The 15,331-nt window shown below is 36.5% G+C and overlaps 2 protein-coding genes across 9 annotated transcripts; one reads left to right on the top strand and one right to left on the bottom strand.

The window, feature by feature from the left end:
* The first annotated feature begins 1,260 nt into the window (after nucleotides 1-1,260).
* LOC111425337 (naked cuticle) lies at nucleotides 1,261-5,432 on the top strand. Its single transcript, XM_023059299.2, has 4 exons — nucleotides 1,261-1,638; nucleotides 1,716-2,026; nucleotides 2,087-2,712; nucleotides 4,050-5,432. The coding sequence occupies exons 1-4, from the start codon at nucleotides 1,575-1,577 to the stop codon at nucleotides 4,726-4,728; spliced, it is 1,680 nt and encodes a 559-aa protein (XP_022915067.1). The 5' UTR covers nucleotides 1,261-1,574; the 3' UTR covers nucleotides 4,729-5,432.
* Nucleotides 5,433-5,503: 71 nt separating this feature from the next.
* Nucleotides 5,504-13,613, bottom strand: LOC111425183 (DNA-binding protein Ewg). Of its 8 annotated transcripts, XM_071198778.1 has the most exons (7): nucleotides 13,055-13,293; nucleotides 12,308-12,509; nucleotides 9,142-9,725; nucleotides 8,784-9,083; nucleotides 8,080-8,389; nucleotides 7,647-7,982; nucleotides 5,504-5,896 (listed from the first exon to the last, which is right to left on the bottom strand). In XM_071198778.1, exons 2-6 carry the CDS (start codon nucleotides 12,471-12,473, stop codon nucleotides 7,651-7,653), a joined length of 1,692 nt encoding a protein of 563 aa, XP_071054879.1. In that variant the 5' UTR covers nucleotides 12,474-12,509; nucleotides 13,055-13,293; the 3' UTR covers nucleotides 5,504-5,896; nucleotides 7,647-7,650. The 8 variants fall into 8 exon arrangements, with proteins under 8 accessions (XP_071054879.1, XP_022914784.1, XP_022914782.1 ...); XM_023059016.2 differs by lacking the exon at nucleotides 13,055-13,293 and adding an exon at nucleotides 13,349-13,613 and having other exon boundaries at nucleotides 5,504-7,982; XM_023059014.2 differs by having other exon boundaries at nucleotides 5,504-7,982; nucleotides 13,055-13,292.
* Nucleotides 13,614-15,331: the final 1,718 nt, after the last annotated feature.

Here is a 15,331-nt window from a genome sequence, read left to right as displayed (position 1 = left end):
CATAATTCAATGGTGTTGGAAACGAAAATTTGTAGTGGGTTTTGAAACAACACGTGAAAGTCGGCGAAGAATTATTTGTTGAAGTTTATGAATGTTCTTTGAATTCTCCCTGTATATAGTGTTTTTGTGCGAGCATATTATGTAATAAATAAGTTTATCATTTAAATATTATAGCTGGAATCTGATACATCGAGCGTATTTTTGTATCGGTATTCTTATAATAATTTCATGCACTCGCGCAGTACCCGTTATGTATGTCGGAAGACTTAAAACGTTAAAAGTTGACTCGTTGTGTGTAGCGGTCTTGATTGAGGAGACAAAGAGAGGTACTAAAGAAGAGGAGCGCGGGGATAGTGAAGGTGTTAGGAGAAGGGGACCGCGGTTACAAGGCCGGTCGGTACATAATTGTGCGAGTTCAAACGGAAAGCCGACCCTTTGATCTTTGCCGAAACGGCCCTCGGAAAATAGACGGGCGCCGCACGCGCCGCCGATATTTTTATCATACCCGACGTCCCGATTTTTCGTTCCCGCCCCCGCCGGGGCCCCCCTTTTACAAAAATTCAAACCGCCACCGCCTCTTTGGTTTTGATTTTGATTTTGTCGCCCTTCAACGGGAGGATTCGTAGAGTGCCCCCAAGGGAGGGGAACGGAGAGGCGCGGCGGCGGGGCAACTGCCGGCAGCCTGTTGATAACTTGTTTTCGGGGGACGTGAGGGGGCCGCTTACGCTAAACTGTGTAGAGATGCGTGCGAGCCAAAGCCCGGCTCGACGGGATATTAAACCGTTATGCCTCTCTTTCTATGTAAAAAAAATATCCTACGGAAATGCGCTTTTAAATTATACCGTTTATTTCATTTAAAACAAGGGGAACCATTTTAAATAAAAATCGAAGGGGTTCTTCTTCGACCGTTTTTACTAGAAAAACTTTGAAATCTACGACCTCCCTTCTGGGAAGAAACAGGTAATTTTATAACTTCAGGGCCGTATTTTTAAATACTTCTTTTTTTGTTATTAAACTGTCAGTGTCATATTTGACAATTTATAAATGTCAAATGGTTTACATTGACTTGTTTTTTAATATATATAAAATCTTATTATATTGTAATTAATAAAAAATTTTAAATAAATTTTTTTACGTACATAAAAAGAAATAATAAATAGTGGATATAATAAGATTATTTTAGGCGAATAAAATAAAAAATTTTATTAAGAAAATGTGATGTTACGGCCCTGTTTGGTAGAAGTGCTTTGATGTTACCGCGTTTAGGAAAGCGCCGTCTCGCACCCATCTCTAGAGTCGTAGTTGTTGCACCTGGTTATTTGTCCGTAAGATGCGCGTCGGGTCGGTTCTTGGGAGCGTGTACGAAATCTAAAGTCGTGGGGGCCCCCACAGTAAGGCCTAATTAGTTTGAGATCGACCTTTACAAAAAAAAAAATATTAAAAGAAAAATGCTACTGAGCGGCAACGTTTACGTTCGGCGGTTCGCTTAAGCAGCCCCCCTACATCATCATAACACGCACACGTTCCGCGTTCGTTGTTGTGCCGGAGGAGAAGAAGAAGAAGCACAAGAAGAGATGGCGAATATTTTCGTGAAATGGTGGAAAAATAAGTTTTTAAACAGCTACAAACAGTTCGCAGGTGAGTTGGAGTTCTAAAATTAAACAAATGTGTGCGTTATATATCATATATATAAATTCGATTCTTTGTCTATTTAGATGCTAGTTATGGGAAAGTTTCCGACACGGAGGAGCTCCTTGGGGCCGTACGCCACGATAGCGACATCGACGACCAATTAAGAGTCTCCTGTACTACACCCCCGTGCGATAACAAACCCGAACCATCCCCGGGCACATCTAGTCCGTATCGATGCCCCTCTTGTCCACGTCAAACCAACAGAAAACTCAACTTCGAACAGTTTTCTTGCGACGTTTCCCTCGAAGACGGCATCGACAAATCCGGACAACAAAGACAAGAATTTTCATTCACCCTCTACGATTTTGATGGATATGGCAAGATTACCAAAGATGTAAAACAAAAATTTCATCCTTTATAATTATTTCTTTATAAATTAATTTTTTAATTATAGGACATTGCCGGATTAGTAACAACAATATACGAAGCGTTAGGTTCTTCAGTAAAAGTACCCCACTATGGAAGCAAAACAATTAGGGTGAAACTAACAGTATCTCCAGATCAGCGCAAACACGTAAGCGCAACACTCGTAAACTGTCCAAAACCGGACGATGACGCAATAAAACCGGAAATAATAATCCCAGAAGAACCACCGAAACCGTTACAACCCGAAAAATCTTGCAATGTTAAAAAAAACCACCACCGAACCCGCACTTCCGGCCTAAAAAAGCGAACTTGCCGGCGTCACCGTTGCTGCGAAATTCTCGCCAACCGCCAAGCGAAAGAACAAACAGAATCTGTTAATGTATCTGACGACGCCTCCGAATTTAGCGCAACCGGGGATAACACCAGCGAGGAAGACCGCGATTGCTCCGAATATCAATACACATGTGGCAGGAATAACACTAAGGAAGGAAAAAAGGGGTCCAAAAAAGTCGATGGGAAAAAGGAAATTTCCGAAAACATCGAAAAAAATGACAACAAACAAAAATTAAGATCAAGCTCATTACAACGAAAGGAATTACTCGAAATCATCCAAGCTAACATGAATAAAAATAATTTAGAAGAAGGAACTACACGGTTAGTATATCATCTTCTCCTGATCCTCATGCCTGATACCTAATTCTTTTATATCTGCTAGAGTGTTCCCTCTCTTCTTTTTCTTATCTTTATTCTTTGCTTCAAATATCTTTTTTATTATTGTGTTGTGTTCCATTTCTAATTATGTGGATTTCTCTCTATTTTGTTGATTATCTCCTATTAATCTACTCCCAGTCTTATCCTACCCCACTATTTTCCATAAAAATTTCATCTCCATTACTGTGATCTTTCCTTCTTATTTATCTTGGAGTATCCATGATTCACTGGAATATCTTGATATTGAGACTGCCACCTTGTTGTACTCTTTCCTAAAAATTGTTCTCTTTAGAGTATGATATACGCCTTCTATACTTCCATCTTGTGATATTATACTACCCAAGTACTCATATGATGATACTTCTATCTTTTGTTCCTTAATAAATACTTCTTTCAGATCTTTCCTTGCCTTTTTATGGTTCTCTGCTATCACACTATGCCCTCAGCATATAGTCAATTATCTATTTTTACTGATCCTAACACTTTCAATTTTATCTTTTTATCTACCTCCTTCTTCCCAAAAATTGTTCTGTTTAGAATATGATATATGTTGTTTGTTTTCCTTATCCTTGCATTTATGTCTAAATCTATCCTTCTATCTTGTGATATTATACTGCCCAAGTACTCATATGATGATACTTCTTCCATCAATTTTGTTCCTTGATAAATATTTCTTTCTGGTTATTTTCTAATTCTCTGTGATGAGCACTAAGTCTTTCCTTCTTATTTATCTTGGAGTATCCATGATTCACTGGCATATGTTGATATTGAGACTGCCACCTTGTTGTACTTCTTTCCAAAAATTGTTCTCTTTAGAGTATGATATACGCCTTCTATACTTCCATCTTGTGATATTATACTACCCAAGTACTCATATGGTGATACTTCTATCTTTTGTTCCTTAATAAATACTTCTTTCAGATCTTTCCTTGCCTTTTTATGGTTCTCTGCTATCACACTATGTCCTCAGCATATAGTCAATTATCTATTTTTACTGATCCTAACACTTTCAATTTTATCTATCTCCTTCTTCCCAAAAATTGTTCTGTTTAGAGTATGATATATGTTGTTTGTTTTCCTTATTCTTGCATTTATGTCTAAATCTATCCTTCCATCTTGTTATATTATACTGCCCAAGTACTCATATGATGCTACTTCTTCCATCTATTTTGTTCCTTGATAAATATTTCTTTCTGGTTATATTTTAGTTACTCTGCTATGAGCACTTTATTCATCCTTTAATACATTAAAACTTAATTAATATTTATTTTAATTTTTAGAAATCACACAACAACTGAATCTCAAAACACAAATACTCGCCATTTAAAAACAACATCAAAATCGAAACGTCACCCAAAAAAAGCAGTTCCAACTCTTCAATATTTAGCAAATATTATGGACCCGGCTCATTTCTACGTTGATTTAGCGTCGTTTCATAACGCCACGCAATTAACAAACAGTAACATACAATACGATAAATTAATCGATGCGGTTATGTGCGTATCAAATAAACGCGTACCGGTTCGAAAAGTACAAGTTTGTCGCAAACACGCCGCCGTTTGTTCGAATTCGAATCAAGGTAACGATAAACCCCAGAAACGTTCGAAACTGTCCGAATCTGAATACAAGACGTTTCGGAAGCACACGAAAAAAATACCGCAAATCGTGTTAGGGACGACGTCCGCCCCGCATTATTTGAGACATCGTAATCGGCAAGAAGATCAAGCTCGGGCGATGGCTCAAGTTGTTAGGTGGTTAGAACGCGAATTTTCATCGAATTTTTATACTAATGAAGATGGGCAGAAAAAGAAAAATAATGCGGCTTCGTCGAAGGATGGAGCTTCGCCGACGGAAACTCCTACACAGGGTTCTAGCGTGGAAAGGCACGAACATTATCATGTACACGAACATATACATCATCATTATCATCATTATGAAGAAACACCTATCGTGGTTTAAGATGTTGAAAAAATATATATTAGGAATCTCGACGAAGAAATCGATGACAATAAGTATTTTTTTTTGTCCATGACTGAATGTATCTCTTCCACCGGAATTGTTCCTAATCCACTTTTTAAAAACTTTTAATCTTTAAATTTGATTTATTAACTGATTTCGTCGAAAACTACAATACTCATGGTCAAGATGTCTCTTTTTGTTTTTTTTAGTTTAGTAATTATATTAATCTAAGTAAATTTGAACTAGTCTCTCTACTATTTATTCTCTTATCGGCACATTTAGATATTAACCGAACGATGAACGTGTAAAGACTGACTCATCCTATTTATTATTTTTTATTAATTTTTAGAGTAAGCGTTAGGGATCGTTTGATATTGATTAATTAATTAACGTGCCTTTAATAATAATCAAAAGATTTAAATAAAAAAAATGAGAAATCGCGCAAAAACTCACTACCTCTGTACAATACGTTTTACTTTTTCACGTGAATATATATTTACTATATGTAAAATCTCTTAATAAAAAAATCAAACTGTATTTTCGTATTTAACTTGTTCTATATGCCGTATATTTATATTATTATTAAGCAAACTCACCACGTTTGCCGCACTCTACTCTTATTAAGTGTAACTTTTTTTTGTTTATTTATTATACACAAAAATGTTATGTCCTATTTATATTTAATATATCTCGTGTATATACAATTTCGTTTCATTTTTAAAACATAAAATTAAAAAATATGAACACAAAGGAAGGTAAAAAAAGATTAAAAGAATAAATTCCAAAATTTTTTTATTGATAAATGTACATTTTGCTGAATTACGAACAACCAGAATGGTAGAAACTTTAACAATGAACATGCAACGAAAGTGGTGGTGTTCGTAAACATGTGTATTACGGTTAAAAGAGGATTGTTAATAATAACCGGAAATCGTGAGACACATGTATCACACGCACAACGTTTGTGCATATTTCATTCTTAGAATTACGATACCGAAACGTACAATTACAGTAACTGTACAGCCATTTGTAAAATGAATTGAGATAGACTTTATTTCATTTTAGGAAGGTGGGGGGTGTAATCTTAACAAATTTCTCTGTACGTCACACGCAAAAACGTCAATTACAAATTACTTAGCCATGAATGAAACAAGTTTGTGTACAGAAACTGTAAAATAAAAAAAAATTAAATTAAAATGTTATTAAACAATTAAATAAAAGGTAACAATTTAAAAAAAAATTTTTGTGTTGGATAGAATAAGCGTAACATCAAAAAAAAAATAATATAAGATTTGTTCTAGCAACGCAATCGCTGCTAAAACAAACGTAATATGCCTTTGGCACAAATGAACCTGCAACGAATCGTTATTTTTTTACACGACAGTACATGAAAATTGAATTACTCACATCCGACGATCTTACAAATAGTAAAACAAACAAAAAATTAAAATCGACTTTTTACATTTAAAGTAAGTAATGGCACAAAAAAACGGTTATTACCGGCTGTGAAAAACGTCGCTACCCGCACAGGACTCTTGCAAAAAAAATATGCACGAAATGATGTGAAATAAAATTTAAAAAAAAATAAAATGTGTAAAAAAAAACAAAATAAAAAAAAAGTTTGTATGTACACTCGTTTTACAGAAACTACACTAGTCCTCTATTGTCTCTTTGTACACCTAGGATGTCTATCATCTCCCAGTTTAAATTATGTACAATAACATAGTGCCACTCCCAGAATAATTAATAAAGAAATTCGCGGGCACAGACTAGCCATTTTTTAAAATTTACGTTTCATCAATCGTCACAACGAAATTAACAATTTAAGTGAAAATAATTAATAATAATAATTAATAGTCAAGTGAACTTTCATTTTTTTTTTCATAGAGCTACAACACACACGGCATATTTATATATAGAATTATATATTTATATTTATAATATACACAGTCCATTAATAAACAACTATATCAGGTTTTGTCAGATATTTTTTAATTTTATTTTAATTATACATAAACCACCAAATTAAATTTAACATATGTGATCGTTCATCAAAAATCGATCTTATAATGGGCGATCACATCTTTTTAACTATATAACCTTAAAAAAATTCAAGTACATGAAAATGCTACAAGAGAATTTTGTTCCCCATTTCTAAAGCACTGATTTAATTAAATTTATTGATTTTCGATTGATTCATACATATAACGAAGGTCCTACTAACCATAAAAACAACACATTTATTTAATAATAATGTTGGTATATTTTTTTATTAAACAATAATACAGAATTAGATGTAACCTGTGTGAGATATTTATTGATATCAAAAATCAAATACAAATAAAAATGATTGGGCAAAAAAATAAAATGATCCAACAAGAAATATTCGTATATATTCAGCGAAGAAAGAAAATAAAACACTTTGGTAAATAACATTAGACCAATAAAAAAAGTTTATCACGCAGAACTATACTCCCGCAAAAGTTTTTTAACAATCTATTAATAAAGTCAAAACAAATAATAAAGTCGATAAATGATCTGTCAAAACCCTTCGAAAACTTGACACAAAATAAAAGTAGTAAAATATGTTTTGTATAGTCGGTTCATTATTAGACCCATGTATATAAAAAAACTAGACTTTTTTTCATTTTTTTTAAACACTTTGTTTTTAAAACTTAAATTTTTTCTTTAGTTATTCGAGTAATGATTAGAAATAGTTGGAGAATCGTCTGCGCACGCACAAAACAATTTCTAACTATTTAAAATGTTTCATTACAAGAATAAACACTTTGACTCTTGTCTTAGTATTTTTTAATTATTTCGTTTTCGACTTGTATATTTACATGTATGTATTTTTTCAGGTGGTATACGCGCGGTAAGTTAATTAATTAATTTTTTTATTTGGCGAGACTACACACCCTCCTACTGGTCACTAATAATTGTTTCTTCCGTTTTTACGTCCGCGATGCTCGCCATTGCTTTGGTCAACACAGTTGCGTCTTTTAAGGACAGCACCTGTAATACTTGCGGGGGGTCGTTACCCGAACCCTGTATCATCATGGAATGTGTAGTTAGACCCGCCGGCGCTACCGTCAACGTTTCCATGTTATCTCCGCTATTTGGTTCAACTTTCGGTACTTGTACTACAGGTGTAACACAAACCGTTCCATCACCAGCCGTATGAAGATGTTGTATATTTGCCACCATCGTTTGATACATCGATGCCGATACCGGTACCGTTATTACTCCACTCACTAAAATTGAAAACAATAAAAACCATTTTTGAGGCTTCAATATCAAATGGCCCTCTCTGTGTATAGTAAGAATAAGTATAATAAGAAAGTTTCTTACCATGTCCATCTTCACCAGTAAGAATAATTTGTCCTTCAGTATTAAGTGTTGCTTCCGTAACAGAATTTAAATCAACAACTTCTCCTTGACCACTTCCTTCACTGATCGTTTGAATTGTGTGCACTGGCGTGCCATCGCCTTGTGAAGATTGTATGGTGGCCATACCTTGCACATGGGCTGTTGTACCATCAGGTAGCGTAATGATCGGGTTGTTAGGATCGACTTGAACGATGCTTACGGATCCATCCGGATTGGTAATGGTGTGCAGCACAGCCGGGTACTGCGTCGTTATCTGCAAGGTGGGAATCGTCTAAGATTGGAGAAATTTCGGAATTAAATAGTATCTCAGAGTATTTCTTTGCCAAAAAGAAAAACTAATCTAAAAATTTTTTTTTAATAATAATAATAATGATAAAGTAAATAAATCATTAATATGCACAACTCAAAAGTATAAAAACCAAGCTAACACACTCTATATTTACTGTAAATAAATTTTTTTTTTTCCCAAAAAAAGACATTCTCAAAGAAACTAAAAAATTTAAATAATCGCAAGTCAAAATGAAAAACAAAACTAATTTAAGAAAAAAATTGGACGAATTAGAAGACGACCGCCGCGTAGAGAAATTTTTTTTTTGATACAGTCGGTAGTCTCCTAGTAGGACACGACAACATCGATAATATATGTGTGTAATGGGACTACGAACATCCACATCGGAACTATATCCGGCAGGGTCAAGGCAGACCTGCGTGGAAGAGCCCGATATAACCTCGGGCGATGTGGCTATGATCTGAGGTGAGCCATTAGCTTGGATCTGTATCTTATGAGTTGGTATCGAGCTCGTATGCATTTTTAGCACCCCAACTGAGGTACTGACATTTGCGTTTGCCGTTGCTACGGCATTTGCTTTCTCGTCCTCTTCGGTAAACGCTGGCAGTAAATCTTCACGTCCGTGGTATTTGTAGCAATTAATAACAATTTGTCGAAGGGCGTGAGTCCAAGATATCTATAAAACATAAATGATATATATTAAAAGAAAACAATTTTAAAAATTAAATAAATACCTTTTGTTTCTCATCCTCACTTCTAGCATCCATTCGAACATTTGCCCAAGGTAATTCTTTGGGCCACCACGGTGGACGCGTAGATTCCCTTCCCCATCCCGGCTTTCCTCTTCCAGTCGAATATTTTAACATCAATGGTATAAAAGCGCGCAATTGAGCTTGTGTCATCTTCTCAACGGGAGTCGGAATACCATCGATGATCAACGGTGGCAATTCGAAGAGTGTGGGATCATCTTGAACCGGGGGAGGTGCTTGGTGCGCGAGGGCACTCTCCAATTCTTCCATTATCATGGAGCGGAGATTTTTGATAACATCTTCAAGCGGTTTCGCACCGAATACTTTATAGCTGGTGTTCGGTTTCCCCGGAGTTGCCACCAAGACGATCGCTTGCTGACCAACACGTGTCGCGAATTCGTCGATCGTTTGTCGAAGTTTGCGTAGGAGCCGATTCTGGTGGCGCTTTCGAATCGATGGGTTAGTTTCAAATGAATGGGGCCGCTTCCGTTTCTTCGCCGAGACGATAGCAGCGGCTGCGGCGACGCCAACGGGCCCAGCTGCTGCTAGTTGCGCTGTTACCTCATCTCCTAGAAAGAATTTTTATTCACTTAGTTACATGTAAACGCATAATAAAATAATGCAAATAATACTTATTACCGAATAGTATTAAAGCGTCCTGTAAGGTTAAAGGAGTAAGATTATCTTCACTTTCGGGGGGTTTGGGTAAAATTGGCACGTATTTTCCAAGGTTTGGGGTCATTTATGTTAAGTTATGAACGTCTCGATCGTTTATGACGAAGTCTCGTCGTCTGTGTATGCAACCTACTTAATTGCGCGGTAAAATAAAGTGCGCGCTTGTGGTATATTTCAAATTTCAACTTAAAATTTTTTTAAATAAATTTTAAATTAAATGTAATTTGTACAAAAATTTTGTTAAAAAGTGGTTTGTTTAAAGTTTTCTAAATAATTTGAAAGTGAGTACTGTTAATGGTACTTTTCTTTTACTTCTTCATTAATTATAAGTAATATTTTCTTAGTGGAAACGAACCAAATCATCAGGAACTCCTTTTAAATTAAATTTCAGTGTTAAATCGTAATAAAAACTTACTGTCAATAAGATATTTTGTTGTCGTTGCAATGTTAGAAACTCGATTAAATCGAAGAGGCTATTTTATGTCTTAAGAAATGTTGATTTAATTAGGAGAAATGTTTCTTGAAGATGAGTTTCGATTTCTTGAGGATGATTAAGTTTAATAACTGACTTGAAGTAACTCTATGCGGATAATAGTGTTAAATAAAGCTTATGTATCAAATTAAAAATATACCTTGTTTCTAAATGTACTACTTGTAGACTGCTTGTTTCATGTTTCTTGCTGATTTTGGACATATTTAGAGCCGATGTTCAATAAATACAAAGTAAGACTACGAATAATAACTCATAGTCTTGATGTTCGTGATACTTGGAGCGGCCGACGTCTTCGAAGTCGGCCGAGGTTTGAAAGAACTTCGAAGACGTCGGCCGCACTAAATATTGTTCGTTATACTTGGGGCGGCCGACGTCTTTGAAGTCGGACGAGGTTCGAAAGAACTTCGAAGACGTCGGCCACCCTAAGTATTGTTCATGATATAAGAAATAATCTCGGCCGACTTCGAAAACGTCGGCCGTACTAAATATTGTTGGTGATACTTGGAGCGGTCGACGTTTTCAAAGTCGGCCGAGATTGTTTCTCTTAACCTGCTTGCAATTTATAGAAGTAATCTCGGCCGACTTCGAAGACGTCGGCCGCCTTAAATATTGTGCATAATACTTGGTGCGGCCGACGTCTTCGAAGTCGGCCGAGATTTTTTCTCTTAACCTGCTTGAAATGTATGGAAGTAATAATCTCGGCCGACTTCCAAGACGTCGGCCGCCCTAATTATTGTTCATGATATTTGGTGCGGCCGACGTCTTCGAAGTCGGCCGAGGTTCGAAAGAACTTCGAAGACGTCGGCCACCCTAAGTATTGTTCATGATATAAGAAATAATCTCGGTCGACTTCGAAGACGTCGGCCGCACTAAATATTGTTTATGATACTTGGGGCGGCCGACGTCTTCGAAGTCGGTCCAGATTGTTTCTCTTAAGCTGCTTAAAATTTATGGAAGTAGTCTCGGCCGACTTCGAAGATGTCGGCCGCATGAACAATACTTAGGTTCATGATATAAAAAATCATCTCGGCCGACTTCGAAGACGTCGGCCGCACTAAATATTGTTGGTGATACTTGGAGCGGCCGACGTTTTTGAAGTCGGCCGAGGTTCGAAAGAACTTCGAAAACGTCGGCTACCCTAAGTATTGTTCATGATATAAGAAATAATCTCGGTCGACTTCGAAGACGTCGGCCGCACTAAATATTGTTTATAATACTTGGAACGGCTGACGTCTTCGAAGTCGGCCGAGATTGTTTCTGTTAAGCTGAAATATTGGGGCTGGGATACTTCTATTGTCCGTTTTAAGCAAGATAGGCAATATGTTATGTATTAGGTTGTCACACAACATTCTCTTTAACTACCACTACAAAAATATAGGTGTGTGTTATTTGGGAATGTTTTCATTATATTAATTACTAAATCACCTAATCCAATGCGAAATAACTTAAGAAATGAGTTGAAATTAATTAATTTCAACAACTCAAAACGTTAATAATAACTTATTTCGTAAATTGCATGAATTTAATTTGTAATAATAAATACTTGGTCCAAGTTTATTATTTTTCCAAGATTTTTGATAAGTTTTTTTAAAACATTTTAGTGTTTGTATTAAACTACGCGATTTGGTTATCAATGACAAAACGAATTTCAAAGTATATGCAACGTGATAAAAATATTTTTGTAATGACCAATCGATTTAGTCATGTAGAATATCTCAGATGATTAATTACCCCATCCACCATTTTTTTCTAACTACTTGTGTATTTTTCAAATAAAAACAAATAACTATACAACTATTTTATTACAATATAATCCAAATGACTGTCACGAAACGATATCATGCATGATTCTTAAGGGAGATGTATCTTGAGGGATTAATATAAAAAAAGACCTAAAATAAAAAGTATTAAGAAGCATAAATAAAAATAAATGGATGTGAATACTATGATGATATATATAAATACAATGAATATTGATCATACCCATAGCGGCTGTTAAAAGATCGGCTCCTTCATCATAGGAGCTTGGCGAAGATGGGCAATTGTCTTCATCATCATCTGATGGGCCAGAAAGGCCTGCTGGTGAACTCACAACCATGGCTATCTGTTCGTTTGATTGACTACCGTTGGAAGTGTTCATCATAACCATGCACCGCTAGCGAGTGTGGAGTCGTCTCACCGGCCCCTAAATATAAGATAAAAAAAAGACACTGTAGTAAGTCAGATATGTAACGGTCGTCATCTTACATATTATAATATACATTTTGCAAATAAATGATTGCAAAGGCAGAGATGTTGAACATTGCTTTTCTAGCCTACACTATAAAATCAATAACTGATGTTGGGGTCTCCCCTTGTCCCCCGCGAGACGACGGGAAATAAAATACAAATAATCGCGGGGGCATGATTTTTGAATAACTCTCACGTATTTAAATGGACCTCGAAGATCTTTTCGAATGGCGTTTTTGTTGGTCGGAACGTGATGATGCATTGGAGTTTGGTGTAGAGGAACCCGTAATATGGCTTCCAATACTTTTAGATAACAAATAATCGGTAAGGCGTTTGTGACCGTCTTTGAGGGAACATATTCTTCACGGTGAAATCTTTGAGCACGAAACACATGTGTCGTAGAACGATTTAAAAAAAAATAACAGAATCGAGACGAATCGCGCGTCCGCCAAGAGAGCTGAGCAGGCCCAGTTAAAATTATTAGTACGGCTGCGTACGCACCTGCGTGTATGTCGCACATTTAACACGAAAACATGTATGGCGCCGAAGCTACAGCACTTAATTGCGAGGAATAATCCCCGTAGTTTCCATTTTCGTACGTTCCATAACGCTTAGCCACTAAATATCCGGCCTAACACCGAACCGTGCAGAAACAAATTTACGTCACATTACTAAATATCGATCGTAATAGTCATTGTTGGTAATGTCGGACATCAATTTCGACTCCGGGGCCATATCGTCTGGACTTGCGCATTTCGTACCACGCACGCAAAACTATGAATTTCGTCGACTTACCTATTCGTCAAAATGTCATTTTTTTTTCTCTAGACTTTTCTTCTTCGTTTCTCGCTGCTTTAATGTTCACTCCGCGTCCTACATTCCAACGTTTCGTTAAAATAAAGCACGCGAACACCCCACGAACCCCACGCCATCTACTGGCATCGCCCCGCCGTGAGGCCTCAATCTTCAACCGTTCAAACCACTTATTTCTCTATAACAACCCTTTCCTTCCTTTTGTTTTACTCCAAAATTGTTATTTTTACAATATTATCTCTTCCGCGCATTTTTTTAAACAAATTCCATTGTGCGCACGTGCTCGATTACACGCATGCGATTTTCACGTTTCTCTTTCTCCTATTCAAACAAAGATGGCGCTTCACCAACCACTCTTTATACAGTCATAACACTACATCGCCATATTATTCAGTATACACTATACAAAATACTTTATCACTATGTATGTAGTAATAAAAATTATATGTTATTCGTTGAGCTTGAGATTAGATCAATTGTAATGTAGGCTTTTTGTTAATTGATAATAAAGTAATATATTTTACCGGCTACATTGTAATTAGTTACTTTTATTGCGATTTTATATATAATTGCATAAATAATCAATAGATGGCGTCAAATATTTCAAAAAGCTTGACACAAGATGAGAATGTCGTTAATCGAACTTGCGTAGACTCTATAACTTGAGGTTTAAAGCCTTGCTTATCAGGCATATCAACCCAGAAATGGACAAAACATTACAACATCTTTGCCGTAAGCTTCCTCGACTGAACTTAGTGCGGGGAATCTCTGATACTGCCTTATCAATTAATACCAACCCAAAACTGGTCTAGATTTTGCAACATCTCGATCTCAAGCTACTTCGCTTAATCGTAGGAGGAGAATCTACGACCTTACACCCGAGGCTTTACAATGAAAATCGTATCAACCCAAGAAATTGAGAAAACATTGAAATCGCGAGCATCCCGACTGAACTTAGTGAGGAGAATTTACAACTTTAACTGATTAAGCGGCTGAGGCACTACAATTAATATTTTATCAACCCAAAGATAGCCAAAACATTGCAACGTCTTGGCCGTAAGCTTCCTCGGCTAAACTTAGTGCGGGGAATCTCTGATACTGCCTCATCAATTAACACCAACCCAAAACTCGTCTACATTTTGCAACATCTCGATCTCAAGCTACTTCGCTTAATCGTAGGAGGAAAAATCTACGGCCTTACGCCCGAGGCTTTACAATGAAAATCGTATCAACCCAAGAAATTGAGAAAACATTGAAATCGCGAGCATCCCGACTGAACTTAGTGAGGAGAATTTACAACTTTAACTGATTAAGCGGCTGAGGCACTACAATTAATATTTTATCAACCCAAAGCTAGCCAAAACATTGCCACATCTTGGCCGTAAGCTTCCTCTGCAAAACTTAGTGCGTGGAATCTCTGATACTGCCTTATCAATTAATACCAACCCAAAACTGGTCTAAATTTTGCAACATCTCGATCTCAAGTTACTTCGCTTAATCGTAGGAGAAAAATCTACGGCCTTACGCCCGAGGCTTTACAATGAAAATCGTATTATCCCAAGAAATTGAGAAAACATTGAAATCGCGAGCATCCCGACTGAACTTAGTGAGGAGAATTTACAACTTTAACTGATTAAGCGGCTGAGGCACTACAATTAATATTTTATCAACCCAAAGATAGCCAAAACATTGCAACGTCTTGGCTGTAAGCTTCCTCGGCTAAACTTAGTGCGGGGAATCTCTGATACTGCCTCATCAATTAATACCAACCCAAAACTCGTCTAAATTTTGCAACATCTCGATCTCAAGCTACTTCGCTTAATCGTAGGAGAAAAATCTACGGCCTTACGCCCGAGGCTTTACAATGAAAATCGTATCAACCCAAGAAATTGAGAAAACATTGAAATCGCGAGCATCCCGACTGAACTTAGTGAGGAGAATTTACAACTTTAACTGATTAAGCGG

Source organism: Onthophagus taurus, chromosome 8, assembly GCF_036711975.1.
Source record: "Onthophagus taurus isolate NC chromosome 8, IU_Otau_3.0, whole genome shotgun sequence".
Classification (NCBI taxonomy): domain Eukaryota; kingdom Metazoa; phylum Arthropoda; class Insecta; order Coleoptera; family Scarabaeidae; genus Onthophagus; species Onthophagus taurus.
The sequence above is the reverse complement of the archived record's forward strand: the minus strand, read 5'-3'. Positions and strand labels throughout refer to the sequence as shown.